The 25,965-nt window shown below is 35.1% G+C and overlaps 2 protein-coding genes across 4 annotated transcripts in view; one reads left to right on the top strand and one right to left on the bottom strand.

Annotated features, from left to right (window-relative positions):
• Positions 1-19,286, bottom strand: part of ksr2 (kinase suppressor of ras 2) — a 114,924-nt gene extending 95,638 nt beyond the window's left edge. For 2 of the 3 annotated variants that reach the window (XM_015028814.1, XM_015028815.1), the window contains exons 1-3: positions 18,489-19,286; positions 4,745-4,885; positions 3,146-3,296 (exon numbers count right to left, since the gene is read on the bottom strand). In XM_015028814.1, the coding sequence (XP_014884300.1) occupies positions 3,146-3,296; positions 4,745-4,885; positions 18,489-18,662 (466 nt within the window). In that variant the 5' untranslated portion in view covers positions 18,663-19,286. The remainder of the gene's footprint in view (positions 1-3,145; positions 3,297-4,744; positions 4,886-18,488) is intronic. The other variant, XM_015028813.1, reaches the window with a different exon arrangement.
• A 627-nt stretch (positions 19,287-19,913) lies between these two features.
• On the top strand, positions 19,914-25,710 carry rfc5 (replication factor C (activator 1) 5). The gene is made up of 11 exons (XM_015028812.1): positions 19,914-20,127; positions 21,231-21,295; positions 21,394-21,530; positions 21,652-21,731; positions 21,840-21,913; positions 22,414-22,573; positions 22,994-23,075; positions 23,189-23,318; positions 23,485-23,562; positions 25,170-25,224; positions 25,315-25,710. Exons 1-11 carry the CDS (start codon positions 20,081-20,083, stop codon positions 25,412-25,414), a joined length of 1,008 nt encoding a protein of 335 aa, XP_014884298.1. The 5' UTR covers positions 19,914-20,080; the 3' UTR covers positions 25,415-25,710.
• Positions 25,711-25,965: the final 255 nt, after the last annotated feature.

The raw sequence follows: 25,965 nt of genomic DNA, 5'->3' as shown, positions 1-25,965 counted from the left end.
TATTTTTCACACAAAAAAGTAGTTTAGACTTTTAAATCTACATGTTGGGTAAAAGTTCACCAAATTTAGACTCACTCAGTTGAAAAATATGGTGTTTTATAAATGTTTTACTGAGAAATGTCCCAGATGGAGAGGTCATTTAGAGACATTTATCCAAAAATGTCTCCAAACTGTGCCAAATGTGTTTTTCACATCAATACTGGGAATTTCTTTAAATTAAATTGCTGATTATCATTGAATGACACTTAGTACATATAATATAACCATTGGTCATGACATTTACCCCATTTATATGCAAAATGTACCATTGTGCACAGTATAATATATATAATAATAATGAACTGAATGCTATTACTTTGACTCCAACTGGAAAATCTTTATAGAAACGCAGTAAAACAGTAAAAAAGAACTTTTTGAAGTATAGCTAACAAAGGAAAATAATAGTAATTACATAAAATTATGAGTGTTTTACTACAAAGTAATGAACAAATAAATATGAAATCCTTACTGGTAAAAAAAAAAAATCATATTTTCAGTAAAACATAAATAAATCAATAAATAAATTAATTAATTAATGAAATCAAAACATCGAATATTTCGAGTGAAGTTGCAGGGAAAAAACTTACACATCACCGCAGGGTCGCAACTACATTTTATTCAGGCGGATGTGAAGACAAAGATCGGCGCCCAGTAATGTTACTTAACCTCATGTTAATTTATGCAGATGCTCAATAGACACTGATGAAGATTCACTCACCTTATGATGTTTTTTATTTTTAGACTTTTATTACTTTCCAGGTCTGCCAAAAATTGTAAAGGACATCACAGATTTTCCTTCAATGACTTCAGGAGTCAATAGGTTTTTAAGATGTGCAATATGATGCAATTAGAGTGTTTGTGTTCTAGTTACAATTAGACAGAATTTTGATCAGATACATTTTCTTTTCTGTTTTCATTTCTGAAAATCCCTCTTAAAACTTGACTATTTTGGATTACAGTGAATAATAAAGAACTTAAATCCAAAATCCCAGCATGACATGAGATGAGATCAGAACAGACAACTCAAAATCAGCAGGGAAGACCAGAGCCATCCCACTGACATCAAAGTGTTTCAGTCACAAAGAGTCAAGACTTACAACAAACTAGCCAATACATTAGCGCCTCTGCTACATGATAAAGCTTCTTCAGGGAGAAAAACACTGGAATTATGCGTGGGCTTTGCTGCAACTCATCTTTAAGATGAGCTCTAGGTTTCATTTTTAATCCTCAATCTATTGAGGTTGATAGTTGTCAAAATAAAATAAAATCCAACAACCTAAAATTAAAATTCTACTATTTTCCCTATATCACATTGTGGCTGTTTCAGTTAAATTTCCTCTGTTGGCAGGGGAACTACATTTATTTTTGGGAGAACTTATGCTTATGCAGTTTCTTTCAAACATTTGAACAATTTTTAGACTGAGTCTGAACCCATTTTACTCTTGATGTTTTGAGATCTACAGGTTATTGAGGTGGGAATGATGTTTATCTGTTATTACAACTGAATGGCCTCCCTACAACTATGACTAAAGTAGATGCTGTATTGGTTGTGTAAAACATTCAAAGGCATGTAGCTGATATTCTGTTTCAGGGAAATTCAGTATTACTGCCTCCCTGTTTGTGTTACTTTCTCTCTGATTTACAATTTTGCTTTTGACAGATGAAAAAGGAAAGTCAGTTTTTTGTTTCTCAAATATCTCTTGCAGTCTAATACAAGCAGCAACCTGCCTGTTTTTTTTAAGAAATTGATCAAATATAAAGTTTGACCCAGTAACAGGGGAATTATATTTCTTTCTGATTTTTGCAATGTTAAATAGAACAACACAATTTCCCATCTGTTTCAGATTTTTCTTACATATTATCAACAGATTTCTTAGAAAATGCATTCGCTTCTGTTTTGCTGAAATAAAAGTGTCAGAAAGTTGGATGACGCAGAATACAAGCTCCTCAAATGACGGTTTAAATATTTTCCAACCGAGAACCAACAACCACAGGCAGTACTATGTCTGTGGTATCTACAGTTATGTTAAACCTCGTTTAATGAAATACTCTCTCAGCAGAGTGATTAATGGAAAGCTGAAGGACAAAAACTTACATCTTAATTTGAATTCTATGTGAAAGGACGGAGGGATCAGAGAGAAAAGAAGTTATTCAAACCACCAACACGGTTCCGTTTCAGTGATGCTCTACTGCCCCCTTCTTGTTAATGTTTGTCATTGCAAGTCTTGGTTTCTTGACTAGCAATATATGGTCTTTTAAAGCCATCTGGTGGGGAGCAAAGGTAATGCATCTGAGGAACTTATGGAAAAATCTCAACTGAAATATTGAACATTCTTCTCTGAAGCTCTGTTTACATACATATTCTCCTGATCAAAACCATGAGAATCAGGAATTTGCTGGATGATAACCAGATTTTAAAAAGATCTTCAAATAGCTAAATAAAAAAAAATCATGAAGAAAATATTGTGGAGAAGTTATTTTAATCTGCATTTAAACTCAAAGCTGCTGTTACTTAGCCAATAAAGTTTACTAAAAAGTCAATACATCATAGTATACAATACATTATTATTATTTTTTTGTTTGTTTGTTTTTTGTTTTGTTTTTGTTTTTTTGTTTTTTCATCAGGCACTCACACTGTCATAACAGTAGCAAAGACAAAAGGACTTTTTTCCCCATCTAAGCATTTGAATCTGGATCACTGTAAACATGTTTCATTGTTATTAGATGTATTTCCTAGTAACCCAGACTTCCATTTTTTTTTATTTTGTTTAAAACAAAATCAATTTGTAACATATTAAATCAGCACAACTTTTTATTTATTTTTTTTACATAGGGTTATATTGCTGCTTAAATTTGTCAGTCAGAACTTTTACAAGTTTTTGATGATACCTGTATAACAGGTTACCACAAAATAGAGTAATAGTAAAAGTGTGGCGCTTCTTTACAAAAGCTGGGGGGAAAAAATAATTTCAATCTGCTCTGTTTTTAGCTCAAAGAATATTTGAGATTAAGGAAAAAAGGAGATTAAAAATCCATGCAACTGTTGTAAAGAGAACATTATATTGTAAGAGATTTACGTCTCTGTGTCAGCAGAGCGGACTCTTACCAAGTTGGTGGGCCTTTCTGAGGCAGGAGAGGGAAGCATTAAGTCGGGCACATTCTTCTTCGTTGGCACCAAACTTCTGCAACAGCTCACACACCTGCTCCTCACTCATGTCCAGTAGGCCTTCTAGATTAACCTCACCTGCATTCATCTCCTGAAAAGCATGCACACAACAGACACACAGTACCGTTGGTGTTTATCACAATGTACAGAAATTACAAAAACAGCACCTTTATACACCACAACAAGATTTGTAAAGTGCCAGAAATGGGTCATAACGACGTGTTCTTTGCTCCTTCTGTGGCCCAAACTTGAAAAGTCGGCTAAGGCTGGGAAGAACTGCAAAACTCATGGTTCTTTTTCATTATTTTTAGCAGATACGTGTCTACTTGGCTATATAAAAAATTAAATATAAATCACCAGGGTATTAATAGAATAATTTGTTGGGGAAAAAAAGTCCTAGACATTTGCAGTTTTTCTTAGTCACTTTGGTGCATTTCTCACATCACTTAGCATTCGCACAATAGCCGTGCATTTCTCAAAACAATACAAACTGCAAAAATCCCCACTGATAATCTGCAAAAGCATTTCACTTGCTCAAAATGGATAGTTCATGTCTTATGTTAATACTGTCACTGTCATCAAAATGAAAGTTTCTGACTCCATCATTTATGAAATAAGCAAATAGCTTTGTCAAATCTATTATCAGTTTACTAAGTGTTTTTTAATGAAAAACGGGCATATCTCAGTGACACCATCTGAAATCCAGTTACAGCTTTTCTTGATTGCTTTCATGCAACTATATTTTCAAAATAGTTGTAGTACAGAAAATACTGCAAATGTAAATCGAAATAAAATCTGTAAGAAACTAAGAAATTAAGAAAATAAAAATATAATGTCTTACAGTATAAAAATACACACTATTGATACTCAGTTCACCTGAGAGAAACTGATCACTTTTGGACATTTTCAGGATAAACTGGTAAAGAAATGTATAAAATTTGCTTGAGAGATTTTAACAACTAGCTCAGCATTTTTGAATGCAATTTCTAAAGCAATGAAATAAAGAGTAATAGTTTTATACTACAACTCAGCATTCAGTACAGTTCTTTTTGGCTGATATCATATTAGCAAGTGATAATGTAAAACAATTTACTTGGAAAAAAATTAGAATCTGCTACTATAATGAGCACAAATTACTATATATATATTGTGGAGGTTGAAGTAGCAGCTATCATCATTTTTATTCTTATCAAATAAATGCACCAAAGCAATTGAGAACAACTTTGGAATTACATATTAAAATAATACTTTAAGATACTTTAAAATAAAATTAAAAACAGATTGGAAAAAACATCAACCTTAAAATCTAATACATTCTGAAATGCACAAATGACTTAGACAGCAAAGTCATTCCTTCCTGCATCAGAATTGTACAAATTGAGGACAAATTGCTGTATCTATCAAAATGAAATGTATGGGGAAAAAAACATATGTATGTATAAAGCATTTCCTTTGAGTTTTCTACTGTATGTGTGGCTTTTATTGGTCTCTCAATGTTTCCAGTGGGGAGAAATGAAACAACAGAGAACTACACATCACCTCTGCGACTTCCTTCCTTAAGTTGACAATGCGGAACCAGTGGTCGAGGCGAGGGAAGTCTTCCAGCTCTGCACTGCGCTCCTCTAAGGCCACTTTGCACTTGCAGGACAGCTGGCGGCTGAAGTACTTCACCAACTTCCCCTGTTAAGGTCAAACACGGTTAGGAAAGTGATCCAAATCCATACAACATTTAAATACAACAAATTGTTCACTAAAGCGTTGTATATTGAGAATAAAAAAAACTTCTAAATAGGTGAAAACAGACATTAAACACTGGTTGACAGCACAACTCACACAAAAGAACAATTTAAGGGAAAATTTAAGACAAGACATTGAAAGAGCCTGTAGAGAGAAACCGTTTCATAAACTGTAAGAGCTTCAGCTTCATCTCTAGGAGCAGCTGGTCAGCTGACCTTAGAGACCGAGTTGGAGAGAACAGATGAAGCAGACAGGGTGGAGGAAGGTTATCAAGACACTTCAAAACAACTCAAAGAATTCAAAACTCAATTGTGTAGCAGATTGACAGTAAACGAAAACAGCCAGAACAGGAGTGACATGAAATCATCAGTGTGATCAAGCAGAAAGATTAACTGGTTGCAGGGAGAGAATACAAGGTTCTACGAAATGACGCCAACACTAAAGAATAACTAGACCCAAGAAATAATTAAACTAGAGAAAGAAGGAATAACTAGACACAAGAAATAAACATAATAAACCAGAAACACTAAGAAAAGTCTAAACCAAAGTAAAACAGAAATCAGAGAAAGGAACCCAGCATCCTGAGAAATATACCATTAAAACACTGTAAGGATCAATTGTATAGTGCTGGAGAGAATATGTTGTTTCTGAAAAATAGGATGGAATAATTACTTAAAAGTATTTTTATTTTTCAGTTAACAGTCCTCTGATAAATATTCCAACTTTTAACAAAATGATGTTGTCTTATCCACATTGTCATCAGAATCAGCTTTATTGGTCATGTTTGAGCACAAACAGGAAATTTAACTTCAGTTCTACTTTGCTCACAATGCACAGACATTTTATACATAAATATATAAACTTGGTTAAAATTTAAACAGGATTCTGATGCTGTGTGTTTTGGTTTTGTCCTGATTGGAGCCAAACTGCCACCATAGTATAAAGTTTTTCACAGCCTGTAACAGGTTTTCTTCTAGCTCCCCATTTATTTCTTTGCATCTTCCTTCAACGCTGACTCTGCGTCTCTATCCAGCATGATGCAGCTATAAGCTTAGAGCATGTGCAGTGTTCATTTTCCTGTTAATGTGTAGGTCAGAAAGTTTAATTTTGGTGTCATTTGACCAAAGTACTTTGTGTATGCTGTGGCCCAAACATGGCAAACTGCCACAGAGATTGTTATGACTTTCTTTCAACAATAGCTTTCTTCTTATTCTAATGTCATTTAAAAGTTGTCCTGTCAATAAGTTCTCCCACCAACAAACCACTGAGGCCTTTACAGAGATTTAATTCAACACATGTAAACTCTACTCACAAGTTAAAATGGGCTCAATAGACTCAACAGTTCTCTATTTTCAAAATAGAAATGTGACAGACATGTATCTTTCTCTCTGTTACAAAATTAGGCTCTATTTTGTGTTGGTCCGTCACATAAATTCAGTGAAATGTACTAAAGATTGTGGTTGTGACACAGGAAAAACTGTGAATTATATAACAATATGAAAATAGAATGAATCCACATGAAAATAATAAGGAGTCTTTTATGTTTTTACTGATTCTGTATCTTTTAATACCAAATTAGAAAATAGAAACAAATTTTAAGTTGGAATGTAATGGAAGCACAGGCTTCAGAGTAACAGTTTCCCCTAGTGGTGACAGATTAAAATTGCAACCTGTCAAAATAGAACCTTTCCACATAAAACATTGAATAGAGTTGAATTCTTTTATCCTAGAACATTTTATTTTCCCTGGAAATTTTCTTCAGTGACTTTTGTAATTACTGGTATGGTTAACCTTTATGTTATTTGTTGATATTTTCTCCTCAGAAGACACATGTACAGTCAAATATGAAAAACAGCAAAACGTACTGCAACCAAGGAGCACATTTTTAATAAAAGAGCTAGTACTAAAAGTCTTGTAAAAGGTAGTGAGAGCAGGAAAAAAAAACATAACTGTCTATGCATACTTACATGCAAAAAAATTTCTTTAATGAAATAATAAAAAAAATTGCTGCTACAGGAAGCCAGAAAAGCAGCTATTTATAATTTGAAAGCCAGCAACATTTGAGCTCAGAAACGTTTAAAAAAAAACTTTAAAAATTAAACTTTCTCACCTGACCTCAGTTTTCACCATGAAGGCTTTGGGTTTGGATCAGTAACATTTACTGTTTTAAAGTTTTTATATGTAATACTGTCATTTTGCTTTTATTAAAAATGGTTACATACTGTACATGGGGCAAAACAAATCTATTATGTTTTAAGAGATAAAGTCTAAGCAGGTGAGTTTGAGAGAAAAAACTGATCAAGATTTTTTTATATATATTTTTTCTGTTCTTTCCTAAATTAATTATTAGAAAATGTTTGAGTTTAAAAATACAAATGTCTTAAACTTGTGAAGGTACGGCTGTAACGTGCTGCAAGAGCAAATTCACATGTTAGAAAAGAACATACTGAAAAGGATCTTAAATACCTGAAATCCTGCAGCCAAAAAACATTTTGGCTGCAGGATTTTGAGCATAACTCAATAATGATATAACAAATAATTCAATTGAAAAACCTTACCTCAGTCAAAACTAAAATAATGTAATCATAATCTAACAGCAGAACATTAAAACAGATTTTTGTGGGCTTGTAATAATATGAGCATCCCACAATAAATATGCTCAACACATAGAGGCCATCAAGGAAACAAAATAATGTGAAATTATGTCATTAAAACGTATTAGTATGCATAACTGCTCAATCAAAGGCAGATATGTACAATTTAAGAGAATGAAGGTTGTATTAAACCATTTATGTCACTTACATCCCCTCTGAAATGCTTCATTACAGCCAGCTGTCAGGAAACTACTTGTCCTGACTGAATGACGCAGTAGAAGCTCCTCACCACTGCTGAACCAGGACATATTAATGTCTTTGTTACTAAGGAGTTTTTGGTCTGATTGAAGACAATGGTGAGGGCCCACAGAGGGTGACGTGATGCTTGAGATTTAGATGATGCATGTGGATGGCCCAGTTCCAGAAGTACACCTACAAAATGACTGCTAGAAAATAGACATTGCTGGCCTACATCAGTGCATACCAAAGTAGAAACCAGTGGAGGAGGGACCAGCAAGTCACCTCTGAATGCAGAAAACCCTCCAGTAAAAGCTGCCCACGGCTGCTAACGCTCTGCCTGATAAGGCAGCTGCTCAGTCCACTCCTACAGAGAGACACAAATTTACCAAAAAACTCTTACTGTGGCTCTCACTCTTACCGTGCAAGAAAATTCCTTCTTAAAATGTATAGAACTGATTTTCTAAATATGTGTTCAAGTATCTGAACAGTACATTTTTGGTTTTTTATTTCAGTCTAATGTCTTCTTGTTCATCACTCATTAAAGTCTGCACTCAGAAAAACAAGTAATTTAAATGCCATTAAGATAATTTAGCTATAAGTTGTTCATTTTGTGTGGATTACAGAAATACAATTGATCTGATCTGACTAATTGTGGTCTGCAGTTAGGGGCACCGCTTGCACATTTGCTTAAGAAATTATGAAAAATTGATCTTTTTATTATATTCACCTCATCTCACGCTGAATTTTTTAAAAATCTCATTTAAATTGATTGACAATAATTTGTATACAATGGGAATGGGAGTCTGCAGTTCAAAAAATACCAAACTACAACAGATTTGCTTTATTTTAAAAGGCATACGAATTACATGAAGAAAAATGAAATTAAAGGTCACCTCAAAATACACAAACTATCCACATTTTATACAAGCTATGTCAGCACAGCCAAATTTAGACAAAAAAATAAATTTGAAACATATTTTGCCCAAAGATCCTGGAGATTTTACTTGATTATGGTGCCTGGAAACTATTATTTAGCAAACTCTGATTTCCATGTTTTCCTGTGGTATATACATATAATGTGACAAAGAAGCTCTATATTTTCAGTCTCCATTCAAAACAGGAACAATCAGAGTGTAGAATGTGACTAAATTAGGTCAGTTGTGTGGTTTTAACAGATTTTACCTGCCAAACCTGTCCAGAACAGTCAAAGCAATAAAATAATATAAACAACAGGGACTCTACCAGACAAAACTGGACGAAGACCCACGTTTATGATACCACCATGCATGTATGGTAGAGAACTATTGCACAGGGTTGTATCTTGAACACATCCAAGAACACATACGGTTAACATGAGAACATGAAGAGTTTGCAGACCTGAGCGCAGTTAACTCAGCTGCTGTTCCCTTAAATCCTAGATTAAAGATGGTCTGAAGAACAGAAAACTATGTGGAAAACAGATTAATTTAATGAAGGAATATGTTAGAAAGTTGGAAATCACATTTTATTTGATCAAAAAACTGTTTTTCTTTGTTTTGTACCTGCTTTTTGTGCCACATAACCTTTTAAATGGCAGTATTTATGACATGAACAATGGTGGTTTCTGACATCTGTGAAATCTGCATTATTGTTACATTACAAAACTGTGCTGCAATTATAAAGCTCTGATAAGGCAACATGAAAACCAGAACTGATGGAACATACTGCACAGCATGTGTATAGACATAAGCTGCATTGACTTACAGGATAACAGCAACATGCCACAATTATCCACGGTTTTTGCACTTTATTATCTTTACCTTCTGTCTCTCCAGTTGCACACACAGATTTCTTCTGCCAGCAGCATCTTATAAATCATCCATTTACACACGTTTAGTGGCGAGAATGTGACTTTTACATTTGGCAGAATTGGCAATCCGGGAAAACCCTTGCTAAACAAGTTCATAAGTAGAATGATATCCAAGCAAATATCTCAAGAAGCTATTTCTTGCTGCAAATATTCTCATGCTTGCAGCATCTTTTACATGTTTTGACATGGATAATAATGTGTTTCACATTAACTAGAGGTGAAGATGATGGTGAGAACAATGGCATCTATTGCATTGTTAACTAATGTCCTGTTTTTTTATTAATAAATTGAAAAGTTAATTCAGTTTTGCATTTTTAAATACAGCCCACACATGTCAGTCATTTTACATGCACCATATTTCTGTTAAAACTGGCTGAAGCTGATTGCTGATTTTCTACAACGATGCTGTTCCTTTAAGAACCAAATGAAATCTGTTCTCTGCGAGGAAATGAGCTACAGTGACCGCTCCACAACTGCCGTTCTGCTAATCCTGACAAACTGGAACGCTTAATGAATCTACAGCAGGCTGTCACTTCCACCGCAGCTTCAAACTATCTCTCCTACAGAGTTCCTACACACTTTTTCTTTTTAATCTATTTTATATCCATTTTACTTTTCAAAACTCAACAGTATTCCAGACGTTTCTTCTTTTTCCTTCATTTATAAAGCATGAATAGCAAAGTTTAGTATCAATTTATGGAAGACATTTCTTCTGTCATTCATGCTTGATGGACAGACATTTAGATAGATGGATCTGTGACTGAAAAAAGAAAAAATGCACGGATGAACATATAAACGGATGGACGGATATTTATACAACACAAAATTTAAATCGAAACATGAGGAACAAAGCCTTAAATATGTTATCGCAGAGGACTTCAACCCGGAGCATTAATCAGAAGAGGCCCATGCAGGAGGAACTGCAGAGATCAATAAGTTAAACTCAAGCTGTCAACAAGACAAAAATTAATTGTGATCTCCACAAATAGAAGTAGCCATATGTCAGCCATTTTTTAAAGAAAATCAAAAGAAGTACTGTTTAAGTTTGTCACAAATGATGTTGGAAACACATCAAACATAATCAGAAAATATAGCTCTAGACATAGACAGATTAAAATTTAGGCAATTTCATCTCGGAAAAAAGTAAAAATTATTCATACTGCTTGAGATTTAAATGTATTTTTAGTCTAAGAAATAAGTATTATTTCCTATAAAAAAAAAAATAAGAGACACACTAAAACAATGCAAAATTAGTTGTAGTAACAGTAGTATCAGCTTAAAAGAAATTATCTTGACATTCATTAAATGTGACATATTAAAAACAATTTATATCCTTCTTAACAAACTCAAGTTGGGACAAGAAACTTGTTAAAGTTAAAATACTACCTGGAGGTGAAGAACTATTCCAAGCATAAAATCACAACAAAAGACTTTAAGATATGAGGTCACATTAGTGAAAATATGAATCCTCTGTTTCTCACACTGTCACTAACAAGGACAATGTAAACACTGTCTTTCTAATATAAAGTGTTTCAAGATGATGTAAAACTCATTCAGGTGTTTCCATACAGGATTTCTAGCATTAAAAGTTATTGGAAGATGTGTGGTGTAAGAGGAAATACTCAAATGGTTTGAAAAGGATATTCTGTTTTCTGCTCATCCAGTCTGGTCTCCATGAAATTGCTGTGATATCTGTGATTTTTTTCACTGCAACATTGTATGCCAACTGGTGATTTAATTTCTGCATGAAATCACATCAATTTCACAGAATTATAAGGAAATTGAGATCATGTGTTAAGTGTCATCCATCTGTCAGACCCTAGACAGAGCAAAAGTTCAAACTAATAAATGTACTATAATGTGATAGAAAAACTCATTTAGCTTGCTAAGAAAGGAGCTACAACAACAGCTTCCAGTGTTGGGGGTGTCCAGCACACTTTTAGTCATACAAACCCCTAAGTGGACCATGTTTAGATTATCTCTCATGAAGAGAAACGTTTTTAAATGGAGCCTAAGCTGTTGAGTCTGTTTGTGGTGTAATTTAAAACTTGATTAACTGCCTCGTTGGTGTTGCTCGTATGTAATTAACTTCCAGAAGACTTTTACTTTTTATCCTATCTTCTTTAGTTGTGCCTCAAAAGTAAGGTACAAATAGGTTACTTGTTCTTTTGGTCTCGGTCAGACTGTACTTTATATGACCCTGTTTGCCTCAAGCAGAATGAACTTTTCCTCCCACTGAGCTACAATGCTCCAACTGTTCCTCCTAGCCTTTGTAAAAAAAAATCACCATGGTTCCACTTTGACCCTAAAAGTTTATCTGAAATTTATCTCTGCCAGGGTTTTGTCCACCTGACGGAACTGAATATGAATGAAGCATTGTTAGAAAATTTGTCTTCTTGATTTCGTTGATTGTGCTAAGATGGGTAGAGTTGGTTCTGTGGTCAAAGAAACATGCCTGGAATTTTATCACATGTAAATTTTTTGACATTGAATAATTTGGAAAGTTGCCAGTGTTAAAGGTTTTTAGCTTTAGCAGTAGAGCAGACCACTTGATAAGAAGAAGAACTGAACTTGATGGACTCAACAATGAACCATAAAAATATCCTAATCTAAGGCACAGCTTCATGGAATCAGATAAATAAGAAGCTTGCTCAGGTGACTCTCTCTTAAAGCACTGTTGTAAAAATGACTGTCACTCATGATGCTCCATCTTACATTTTGCTAGCAAGAGTGTAAATATCTCAAAGGAAATCCTGATAACCAGTATTTTTGTTTGTTGTTTGTTTTTCAGGCCTCCTATCAATCTTCCCTCACCTATGAACAAGACCTCAAGATACTCAGACTCCTGTTTTGCAGCACCAAAATCCTATTTGGCTTTAATTTGTGCATTAAAAATAATTATATCACATTTCTCCATCTGTATAGAAAGGTTCTTGTAAAAAAATTTAGTATGTTAAATGTATTCCACATGTGTCTAAGGGATGCCACCAACAATGTGTAATTATGCTAATGGAAGCTAGTGTAACACATCAGACATCTAGGTGACAATGGAAACACTTTCGTGTTCAAAGAAAATGCTAAATATTGAGACTGATGACAAACATTTGGTATTTTTATGACAAAACCAGATATCATATCATGTATTTCCTCATACACACAGCTTTCCACACAATATTACTGACACCAAGAGGAAAATGTCCCTAAGAAGATATATAGAAAACAACTAAAGTGAAAATGTTGGTGACAAGGGCAGTGCATATGGACCAGAACAGTGCAAATGTCAACATATGCCTTGGGGCTAAACAGGCACATGAAGTCGCTGTAAAACAAACTTCTATGTATGTCCAGTTTTTCAGGGTAATTTGTCTGTAAGATTATTAAAAATGTCATTCCCAAAAGCCAACATACTACAAAAATTCTGCTATAAACTGGACAAGAGGAACGGAACAAAGTCACAATTAAGTCTCAGTTCTTTCCACTCAAAGTCAAATAGTGCAAGTCACAAAGTTCCAACTCTTTAAATTTGAAATTTAAGTTTTAAACAGACTTGAACAGATGTAAAATGTATTTGCAAAGTAATAGAAAAATATTCCTTAAATATTCTGAATATATATATTTATCTGTAAGAAAAAGCAGCAAGTGCAACTAAAAAGGTGATGTAGTATTTTACAAAAAATATTCCAAATGATGACAAAATAGTTTATTTTTAATTCTCTTCTTTTTTAAAACAAAGCTTTTCAATAGCTGTTTATTGTACAATTGGAATGTGGGTTGAACCCGATAGATGCTTCAATTAACTTTTATTTTAAGATATTTTATAGTTATATTTCCACAAATGCATATATTTGCTCTTACTCAATCTTTACTCTTATTAAATTATTATAATTTATTATTATTTTGTTTTTAAGTTGAGAACAACACTTTTACAAATGTTAATAAAAAGACATTCACCATTTGCCCATGTTTTTCAGGCGTTGCTTTAGTTGTTCCTAAATCTTTGAAACGTGGGGGGACTGTAGTCTAAATTTAATAACAAAAGAGCTGTAGCCAACAACAGGATGTGACAGTCAAAAATTGTCACTGTGGGTGGAAATTATGTCAGTTTTCTTCTATGATTGACATAAACAGAATCTAAATGCGACCAAAGCTTTTTAGTTATTGTAAAATTCCTATTATTGCAAAAAAATTTCAATTTCAAATTATTCTGCAACCTGGATAAAAACAGCAATACATCAAGAACAAATTGTGTGTAATTTACACTTTAAGATATCTGTCACCAATTTAAATGTTCCTCACACTTAAAAAGACAAAAGAGAACATAGAAAGGACATCAGTCATCCCTATATACACACACACAAAGGAAACACAACAAATGGAGTACTCTATATGTGAAAAAACTGAAAAGAAAAATGACCTCATATAAATAAAATATGAGGTCAAAAACTGTTCTCAGTTCTGAGAAACAACCAGCTGGCAAAACGAATGAATGAACTGCTAATCTAACATAATCTATGTTAATCTAACATATGGCAGATTAATATTTGACTATTTATAGTGAACACATAAAATATTTTGTAAAATGATTACTGAAATCACAATAGGTTTGGTTTTCTCAAAACTGGCAGTTTTGTTTGTTTGTTTGCTTAGTTGGTTGGTTGGTTTGTCATTTCAGCTTTTATTTTATTTTATTTATTTATTTTGTAGTATGGACTTATTTTTCCCCAGTAGTAGCTAAAAAACAAACAAATGGGTCTTAATATCAGTAGTAAGATTATTTATACTAAATTAAATTGTATTAAATTACCATCAGCAAATAATAACTGCAACTTTTGTTTAGCCTGTGTTGAGATGGCAAAATGCTAGATGAAGTTTTTGCCTAAATTTAGTTCTAACATCACAGTATTACAAAACAACAACAACAACAACAACAACAACAACAACAACAAAAAACACAAATAACAAAGAAAACAATTGAAAAGATCTCAGGATTTACATAAAAAAGGCAACAGTCATTCTCATGACTCGTGAACTCCAACTAGCAAGGCACAAGTCAGCTGCAGTTAGCACAACTTGGCATGGCTGCATTCAAGGTGAGGAAATCCTCACCCTTTGCAAATAGTTTTTGTGCAGTATTTTGAGAAAAAGGTTGAAGAAAATAAATGGGAACAGACTAGACAATACATTTTCATAAGAATTAGAAGAAGCTGACAAGGCTAAAGTTGCCTTCATACTTGCAGCTTCACTTGTGGTTTATTAGCTAAAATATATGCACAGCTGGAACTTGAAGGTAATAATTTTACAATGCTGAATAATTCTTTAGAACACAGTTTATGATTTGTATCTCATACCAAAAACACAGAGCTAAAGATAAAACTTCTGTCTTCCAGTTTACAGCCAATCTAAAGGGCTATTTCAAGAAATCTGCAAGGCATTTAATCATCTCTCATTTAAAATCTAAATGGCTCAAATTTAAACCAGATAATAAAGTTATCTAGTTCATTTATGCCGTTTACTTTTTTATTTTTTTTGCATTAAGGCCACCAGGGGTACATTGTGTTCTGCTTCAAAAATAACTGCATCCCAAAATCAAACCTGGTATGGATTATGCTACATTGATTATAGACTACAAAACATCAGCTTCGATTGGTTTTAACTCCACTTTATTTAAAAAGATGTTCTTATTGAGAACTAGGACTTTCTGCTGAGCCACACTGAGTAGTCAAGCATAAAAGGTCAGACGCATGACCAAATTGAAAGTCTTCCAAATGTGTTTTTGAACCAGATGCTCCACATTCAAAGTTACTCAACTTGAAAAATTTGTGAGTTTTGTAGCATAACTTTAAAGAAGAATTAAGATTACTATTACTGCAACAGGTTTGGAGAAATTTCCAAAACAATACTGTATTTAGCAAACCCATCTTGACATGAACAGATTACATGTAAAGTAATTCATAAATCATAAATGTTTTGGACATACTTAGAGCTAACAAATAACTGGCTTTCATCAATGCCCTTTGCAGTCAGTAGAAATGTATGTCACATTAATGTGAGGCAGGAGGCCTGTGTCTCTATGTTGGAGCAAATATCTTCCTATTGAAACTCTTCACCTGTAAAACTTCACAGGTAGTTTATACCCACGCATTCTGCCTTTTTGTGTATTTTAATGAAAACTTCTGAAACTTTTCTTGCAACAGTTAAAAAAGTATTTTAAAACCTGATTTAGAACTGTCCATGCCTCTCACCCAAAAGTCACTAGAGATAGACCACAAAGAGTAGCAGGATGGATTGATGGATGGATACTATGCAAAATACTTTTAAAAATTAGAAAAAAAGAGACTGTACGGGCAGATTTTACAACATAAGAAAAAAAAGTACTCTTATCGAAAGAAATATGCAACTGAGTATGACAACAACTTATAAAATGTACATAAATGCCTGCATATTTGTGCCTAAAATCAACAACATTCTACTTACAAGAATATGGAATAGATGGGCAAGTAATTGCAGGGCTTTTATGGTTATAAAGTCCACAAATTAAGCTTTGTGAAATGCTTATTATTTGTCAGAATCCAATTTGCAACATACCCCAATAAATGGCAGTCTAAGATACAGCAGATTAAGAAGTTTTAGGCAAAAAAATTGATGTAGACAAGTTATGTCGTCTCAACACAAAATCAAGTATTTCCTACTATGTCATACCTCCAAAATTAGTGACTTAAAAAACAAATAAAAAAAACAATTGGTGTTACCCAATAATTCCTACAAAATAAATATAACTGAGGAAATTGTTTAATTTACAATCTACATTTTTAAGTGGATCTGATGGTTTACAAACTTTGATTTTGAGTTTCTATGAGACAGAAATATGATTACATTGCAGCTAAATGCCTGTTTCCTTTAGCTGCTCTCCAAAAGGAAAAACACAAGAGAACATGTAATTCAAGTAAGACAGACTAGCTGAGCATTGATCCCCATATCATATGTCAGGAAATTGCTACAAGCAAGCAGCTACTCAGCTAAATTTGTAAATACATTAAGAGCAATAATCCAAAAGTTTAAAACACATCTAACTGTGACACGCAAGAACCAAAGTTTATCTTGCCACAACATACAGTGAATATAATGGAGAATTAGATTAAAAATGTCCAAAATGTATTTATTTAGTAGCTGAAACGCATTGCATATCTGGTGTAGAATAGATGAAGAATTTCTGGAAAAACACCTCATGCCCACTGTTCAGTACAGGAGAGAAGCTATGATGCTGCGGGCCTGTTTCTCTTGCAAAAGGCTAGAGATCTTCTTATAGTTTCAAATAAACTGATAAACTCTTTAAAATGGCAGGAAACTTTACATTTCATTCTGCCCTTTGCCAGAAAGCCCTAAAATGCTCCAACATAAGATCTTTCACCATACTTGTGGTCAAATTAACAGAAATGCATCACCAGTCACAACATTAACTTTCCACCATAGTCGTCTCAGTCCCCAGGTCTAAATTTAACAGAAAGCCAGTAACCTGATATGAAATATTATATGAGACTGTTATTGTCTTAAAACAGCTGAATAAAGTGTTACATTAGAATGTCGCTTTAGCTTAAATCTGTTTTACATGGGCTGTAAATAAATGTGTTTGCTGTTATATCAATAATAACTACATATTTAAATTCATTTGGAAAGTCATCCAGAGTCCAAGAAATGTTCTCAAGTTTGATCTTTTCTTTTTGTTGTGGCACAGACAGGTCAATCAATAGCATCTTTAAGAAAATATTTCAAAACGATCTGCCAAGGAAGATTGTGAGATAAGTGTAAGCTCAAATCCAACACCCATAATGCTTTGCCAGACACTCTGAGAACACGGTGAACATTTATCTTCACACTGTAGCCTGCCTGCTAAGTGCTGGCAGCACTCACTTAACAATGGTTCTCTTTTGTCTTGGAAAGCATTCCTCTTTCATCACCTCTATACTTAACAACTCAGACGTAACGCATCTCAATATGTTTGTGTGCATTGTAACATATTCCTGTGGGGATCAATGTGTGGCACTCACAGGTGACTTTATGGCTGGCTATTTTTAGTGCCATATCTCAATTATAATCCAACTGGGACTGAGTGTGTTTTTGATGAAAGACACAGATTCTCGGTGCTGACTTCATGAACACCTCATTGCACTTAATAGTGTTTGTTTTAATCTCTTGAGACATCACCCAGAAACATTCTCACAGGTCCTTAATGCTGTGCGGTCCGCGGTGCTCCATGGTGAGTTTTCCACTCACCTTATCGCACTTTATGGCATGCTTTTTAACGTCCTTGTCATCACCGGCTGCTTTAAGTGGTCTCAAACAAAAAACATCGAGGTATTATGGGTATTACGTAACGCAATTTACGGAATACCCCACGGGCCAATTAAGGGATAACGATATTTTGTAACAAAGTCAGTAATCTGCCAGCCTTGCATAACGCCGGGGTCTGGATGCGCCGTGATACAGCAGATGCGCAGGCTGGCGTGCTGGTAATGGATTGTAAACACGGGCAGCCTATAGGCCTCGGCTGCCTTGCTTCAGATATTATTCTGATGGAGGAGAGCCACCTTCTCTCCCCGCCACCTGCAGAATGCGCAAGTCTCTAACAGCCCACTGCAGCCCCGTGGCCTCTTGATTTACTGCACCACACAAAAACAGATAGCAAAGAGGGCTTTGGCAGCAATCTTTGCATATTAATACAGTGACAGCACAATGCCATGTTGCCCCGCTGGAGGAAAAAAAAAAAAAAAGAAGAAACAAGCACATATAAATATGCAGAGTGGCCTAGAAAGAGCACGGTGTATTGATGGAGATGGAGGTACACTGGGGGGAAAACGGTGCTTACCTCCAGCGTTCGGATCTCTTTTTGTGTCAAGTCGTTGGATGTGGCACATTTGGTCCGTAAACCCTCCAAACTGGAAATGCTTATGTCTATCATGTTTTGCACCAACTCGCACTGCTGCAAGGCTTTCTGCAAACTCAGATGCTGCTCCTCGCTTTTTGTCATCTCCTCGTTCATAGTTTAGCGACCGATGGATGTTATATTTTTTTCCCTTTTTGCACTTAGAAAATAAACAAAGAAGTAAAATAGGAAGAGGGGAAAAAATAAGAATAATTCAAAAAAGAAATGTGGAGGAGCCCATGGAGCAGAGCAACCTGCAGAACGCCATGAAACGAGATGTTGCAGGTTTTTTATTTGAGCCGCGAGAGAGTCGACTCCATTGTAACAGTCCTCGTAGTTTCCTGCTGGATCATCAAGGTGTCTCTGGATGGATGCTTAGATCAAGCACGATGTACAGACACCGAGCGGGACTACACGGCTGGACGCAGCATCCATCGGGTGCCCCCTTCCTTTCAAATGGTTGTTAGAGAGAAGAAGAAAAAAAAAAAAAGAAAAAAGAAGAAGAAAGCTGATGCTGCTCAGCGCATCATAAGCAGACGGATCGGGAGGAAAAGCCTTGTTGTTGGTTTAAAGGTTCTGGTGTGTGGACTGAATGCAGGTCTCCCTTGGCAGCAGCTGCATCCCGGTTCGTTCCCACCACACCGACATGTTTCCTGTCAATCAAACCCACAGCAACAGCATCGCAGCGCCCAGGCACAGCCGTGAGGGGCCGCTCTCGCGAGAGAAAGTGCAGCAGAAGACCTCAGTCTGCAGGACTGGACGTAAAACTGGGCTATTTTCTAAACTTTTGATCAAAAATACGTTTAGAATGCCCGAAAAAATACTTTATAAAGAGGTTTGTTTTTGCTTTTATTTATTTATTTATTTATTTATTTATTTATTTATTTATTTATTTATTTATTTATTTTACAAATTATTTGTAGAATAATTTGTTTCTGCTAAATAAGTATTAATAAATAAAACAACTGGGAAGTAATTTACTTCAGTATTTAAAATATAATAAGCAAATATAATAACATAGTGGAATAGAATAGCAATAATGATAGATAAATAAATAATCACTTCATTGATATACCATTGCATCCTGAGAGCAGAGAGAAGCAATTACCGCACATCCGTTGTGAGGCTACAACCATCACTTCTACCAACAAGCTCATGAGTCATTAAAACTCAGCTTTCTTTCTTTAAACTTCTATAATCACCTGAACATTTATTTTAATTTTTACGTTCTACTTTAATAACTGTTCAACATTGTTTTTCATATGTTGTAAATTTGCCCTTTCTGTATTTATTTATTACTTTTGCGTGAATATCAATTCTCCCTTACATTTTATTACAGCGTGCAACGTGCAACTGTTGTCCCGCCCATTTGAGACCAAAATGCGTCACCCGATTGGTTGTACGGCATGACGTTTAGACGCCAGTTTCTTTGCTGAGCGCGGCAAACATAGCCATCGTCAAAGTAAAACGTATCCAAAAAACTCCGAAAGAGGACACATTTGATCTAGTTTTCTTCTTAACTGTTACCAAAATACATGGCGTCCACAAGCAAAGGGCAGTTACAGACCAGAAACCTACCATGGTGAGCTTAAAGTCTATGTTTATTGTCAGATACGGCTACGTTTATTAGCGTTAGCTAGCTGACATCAACAGTGTGTTTTTACGGTAACTCCTTACTTCATCAGATTATGTTATGTCTTCACTGTTCAAAGATTGTTGTTCTTTTAGATATTAAGATAAAAGCCGGATGTTAAAAGAAATATTCTGCTAGAAAACGGGTATAAATATTTATACGTACATATATGGAAGCACATGAAGCATTACCTGGGTTTTAGGTACAGGTTGACACATTGTACAGAAGTTTTGCTTCGAACTTGAGGAAAAGGAACAGACGTCACTCAGCCTGCAGAAATATGGAATTGAATTTATGTACCTTCAATGTCTAATTACGTCTGGTAATTGTTTACCATATATTCAAAGTGAACTTCGGATGTATACTATAAAAATGAGCAAAATAGCTCCGAGGGATGTGGAAAACTGAATCTGCAAAAGTTTAAAATTTTGAAATAGAAAAATGCGTTGGATCTCTGCATCTGAGAAATGCATGGTGATTATTTACTACCTGACAGCCTTTTGGAATATATCTAGTTATTATTTTAATATATATCAAAAGGTGTGATTTTATAATTCTCTCTCTCTCTCTCTCTATATATATATATATATATATATATATATATATATAAAGAAAGGGATAATACATTTTCAATCACAGCCCCACAAACACTGTTCTTGACAAATATTCACATTTGTGTAATACACTTTGTTAGGACACCAATCACATAAAGAAGTCTGATTTGTATCTCTTGTCAAATTTATCATGATAAACGATAAATTATACAATAAAAGCCCACACCTACTTTCTAGATGGGCAACTTAAAAAACTAAAATCTAAACTTATAAAAGGTCTGTTAGTTAAATGAGATGTTTTTTCAGGGAGATAGCTATTTTCACAGTTCTGTGTTTGGCATAAATAGACAATTTGCATCAGCTTACTTTTACAGCTTTCTAGTTTATTGTTGCAATCGATACCTCACAAGTTTTCCAAACATTTCCATATTAAAGTTGTCATAGAAGCTTATAATTAATAAATACTAATGGCAGTCTTGTATCCGTTTTCCATTCCAGGGTTGAAAAATACAGACCTCAGACACTGGATGATTTAGTTTCACACAAAGACATTCTGAGCACCAGTGAGTATTAGCGCTCCACGACAGTCAAAACCAATGAATAACTGTCTGTATTAAACTGATAACCTTGTTTGTGTTGTTTGCTCCTTCCTTGTCTTTAGTCCAGAAGTTCATCAGCGAGGACAAGCTTCCCCACCTGTTGTTCTACGGCCCTCCTGGAACAGGAAAGACCTCCACCATCCTCGCCTGTGCAAGGCAGCTGTACAAGGACAAAGAGTTTAACTCCATGGTGTTGGAGGTGCCGTTAAAATCCTTATTACTAGATTTTATTTTATTGCAGTTTGAAGGTTTCTTTTATTGCAGCGAGACCTTGTTTCTCTTTAGGTTTATGTTCTAATTGAACTCATTATATTTTGCAGCTAAATGCATCAGACGACAGAGGGATTGACGTAGTCCGAGGTCCTATTCTGAGTTTCGCCAGCACCAGGACTATTTTCAAGTAAGCAATACGCCCTACTTCAAAAAGCAAAAGCTCTGATTTGGTTCATTTCCTGAATGTCTGCATGTGGAAGCTGCTTCCCGTTTATGCATCCCTCTTATCTTCCAGAAAGGGCTTCAAGTTGGTGATACTGGATGAGGCCGATGCCATGACCCAGGATGCCCAGAATGCATTGCGACGAGGTGAGCCATCTGTTCTCCCAGGCATCGCCTACTGTGAACTTACACGGCTCACTGAACACACACATAATTTGGCTGCTTGTGAATAAATGTATCTGCTCTGCTAACCTGGTGTCGCTTCTCAAAAGTGGCACATTGAACAGATTTTAAGCATTAATTTGGGTTAAAGTTGAAAACGTTTTATTTTGGAAACATTTGTTTACTCCAAAACTTTGCAGTTGTATTATATTTTGATGACAGATGTAAAGAAATGTAAAGAAATTTTGCGCAACTTGTGTCTGATTTTGACAGATCTGCTTGTCAAAATGTGTCATGTTGAGAAAGCTTTAGTTACTTTTTAATCAAGTGCAGTTTCTGAAAAAAGGCTGACATTATATGACTTTGAAAATGTTGGGATGTTAAAGGTAACATTTTTCTCTCATGTTCTTCTCTCGTGTTCTTCTTTTATTGGTTATGTTGATATTCGCTTCCCCTTTTCTTATTGCTCTCTCTGTCTGTCTCAGTCATTGAGAAGTTCACAGAAAACACTCGATTCTGCCTGATCTGCAACTACCTGTCCAAGATCATCCCAGCCCTGCAGTCTCGCTGCACCAGGTTCCGCTTCGGCCCGCTGTCTCCGGACCAGATGAAGCCTCGACTGGAGCACGTTATTGAGAAGGAAAAGTAAGGAAACTTCTTGATTTCGCTGTTTCATTAATAGCGTCGACATTTATGAGAACCTAACTGCTCAAAAGATGTAAGAATACTGACCAAGAACAGCTGTTAATGAAGCTCCTTCTACTTTATAATTATTTATCATTGATTAATTACATTTTATGATAGGTTCAACTGCAGTTATCAGAAATAATAATAGCGTTTCTCCAGTCCAATGAATGTGCAAATGAATAGGATGATTTTATATTTTTTTTATGTACATATTGTGCATGTGTATTGAACACTAAAAAGACAACAGACTACTTATAATACGGCACATCAGTGCAGAGCAGAAACACAGACATGCAGCAATCACATTGCAAGGCGACAATTCAGTTGCCCAATTAACCACCACTTGTTCCAACCTAATTTTCATGTTTTGTTCATCAGCATTGACATCACTCCAGATGGAATGAATGCCATAGTCACTCTGTCGAAAGGCGATATGAGAAGATCACTCAACATCCTGCAGGTACGACTTGAAGCCGATAACTGCTGCTGTCAGGCGGCTTTAAACTGGACTGTGGATTGTATCGGGTGGAGAGCAACCTGAGCTGACTGCGCTCTGCCTCTCTGTGGTTTCAGAGCACCAGCATGGCGTACGAGAAGGTCACAGAGCACACGGTCTACACCTGCACCGGCCATCCTCTCCGCTCTGACATAGCCAATATCCTCGACTGGTGCCTCAACAAAGACTTCACTTCAGCTTATAAACGTATCCTTTCCTATTATTATGCAGATAATTCAGTAGCTTCAAGTAAAGGATTACTTTGCAAAAAGTTAGATACATAGGCCAGTTAGAATCTATAATTTTAGATTTATTCACTACTATTAGGTTTTGGAAGATTTCTGCTTTAACAGTTCTTTAACACTTTTTAAAGAGGTTCTTGAGCTGAAGACTTTGAAGGGTTTGGCTCTGCATGATATTCTATCTGAGGTGCATCTGCTCGTCCACAGAGGTAAGTTGTCTGGATCCGTATGTTTCCTATTGCTCCCTAAGCAAAAATAAATCCTACGATCTAATCGGGATCTATTTATCAATTTGTTCAATGTCCTTTGGTTTGGTTTAAACGGTTTAAAATACCACTTTAGAGTACAAGAAAACTGTTTTCTTCACATGTATTCTCAGACATTTTAGATACAACTTGGGTATTCCAAAAACACGATAAAAAAAAAAAAAACATGGTTCAGAATGGATAAGGCTGCAAAATGAGACTTGAGATTTAAAGAAAATATACTTTTTTTTTTGTATAAATCACAGTAGAATCACAGTTTCTGAAATACCAACTGACACCAGCAACCAAGACATTAAAGTCAGTTAAAAACAGCTTGTTTCCCTGTTCTGACGCTCAGGCTACAGCTTCTAGACATGTAGTCTTGTCTGGATGCTTACAGTTTAGCCAAAAATTTGGCTTAAAGTAGTTTTTTGTACTGTTTGCACACTGTGCATCAAAAAAATCTTCTACATTTTTTGGGGGAAAATGCTCGTTTTATCAAAGGTCTCAGCCCAGTCTGCCTGATCTGCCACTGGAGTGCAGGTATGTTTTGCCAGCAGAGGTCGCTGTAGCTAAAGCTTTGAGAAATGAACCCATTTTTGAAACAATTAGTTGAAGTGGTCTGGTGGCTCCCTTGAAGCTTGAAGCTTGATTTGCCCATTAATAACGTCAATCCTACAAAGTATGATTGCCTGCTAGCTCTAGAAACCAACTACTTTTATCAAACCCACCCATAGATCCATACATTGTGTCCAGAACTATGTTTATAGCTACAAAACGTTTCTTTGTATGGGAGACTTTACCAAATATTAGTAGGGCTGTATGGATGTATTTATCCAGTTTGGATTAGATTCACCAGATTCTTGTTATTAAAAGCCATTACAGCTGAATTTTGTATAATCTGTCCACTCTGGAAGTCGAGTGTCTGTAATGCATCATTAAAAGCCAGAAATGAATAACATTCACAGACATGTTAAACTATGTAATGTGGCTGAAGGGCGTCATAAGTTGACATTATTTTATCATTGTGAGGCTTCTGAACGAGGGCTGAACAATTAATCTGATTGATTATTGAAATAATTGTCAAATAATTTAGTAATCAATTGTTAAGTTGAGTATATGGACTCAGTTAAAGGCTGTTTACTAAAACATAATCAGAGCAGTAATTAAACCAAACTGTACAAAAGATGTTCATTTTGCCCTTAAGATATAAAAAATCCTTAATGTGTAAATATGTTCCACAAACAGGAGTTTCAGCTTTAACCTCGTTGAAATGATGCAGATGCATCTGTAGCTACAAATGATCAACTGTTTGCCAGAGAAATGCAATGTTATTTTATTTTAGGCAACAATATGTTTATTTATTTTTTTTTAAACGAGTTTAGTTATTTGTGTCTTGTAATGTTTTTCTGATATTGCATAAAAATGGCTTACATTTTTTTTAACGATTAAATCAATAATTGTTTGTTGCAGCCCTAATTTAAACCATTAATTCTGTTTTTCATGACGTCCTTTGGCATGCTTACTCAAAGAAAAGTTTTCTAAGGTGGTTTTTATTTTATTTATTCAAGTGGACTTTCCTCCGGCCATACGGATGGGCCTGCTTATCAAGTTAGCCGACATAGAGTGAGTATGATTACATCATCTAATAACAGTTGCATAAATATGTATTGATAAATACTACTTTTGCACCCTGTAATTTGACGTCTTTTTCAGATACCGGCTGGCGGCAGGAACCAATGAAAAGATCCAGCTGAGCTCCATGGTTGCAGCCTTCCAGGCCGTCAGAAACCTGGTGGTCAGTGAAGCCTCTTAAGAGTTAATCTAGAGGAAAACTGAGCCAATCACAGCTAGAATAAATAAAACTGGCAAGTCGACAACATAGCTGCTTCCCAAGCAGATATTTTGTATCCAACTTTAAACCACAAACCTGCAACTTATTGACTTTTCTTGTTCAGAGTAACAAACTGAGAAGAGAGTCTGTAATGTGCACCATGATGAAATGCTGGTCAATATTATCAAATAATCCACCCATCACTGTTTCAGAAAACAGTTCTTGGATAAATGTAAATGTCTTTTTCTTTCATCTGTTTAATAAAACTTTATTCTTTAGTCCAGTTTGGGGTTACTTCATATTAACAATTAACATGTGCAAATTAAGCAGAAACACACCTGCTCTTTGATACCACAGGAATTAGAAACATATTTACAGTTCCTATTTACACAATAAATTAGCAATATAAAATCGTAATACTCAAATCATATGTGAACATTTAGTTTATGCGTCTTATTAAAGTGGTAGTGCAATAAATGAAGTCCCTTAGTGCATCTAAAGTAGATTACATCATTAGATTCTTTTCATTAATC

Source organism: Poecilia latipinna, unplaced genomic scaffold (genome assembly GCF_001443285.1).
Source record: "Poecilia latipinna isolate Pla-1442-1.1 unplaced genomic scaffold, P_latipinna-1.0 Scaffold136, whole genome shotgun sequence".
Classification (NCBI taxonomy): Eukaryota; Metazoa; Chordata; class Actinopteri; order Cyprinodontiformes; family Poeciliidae; genus Poecilia; species Poecilia latipinna.
Note: the sequence above shows the minus strand (reverse complement) of the source record. Positions and strands in the feature narration are given on the sequence as shown.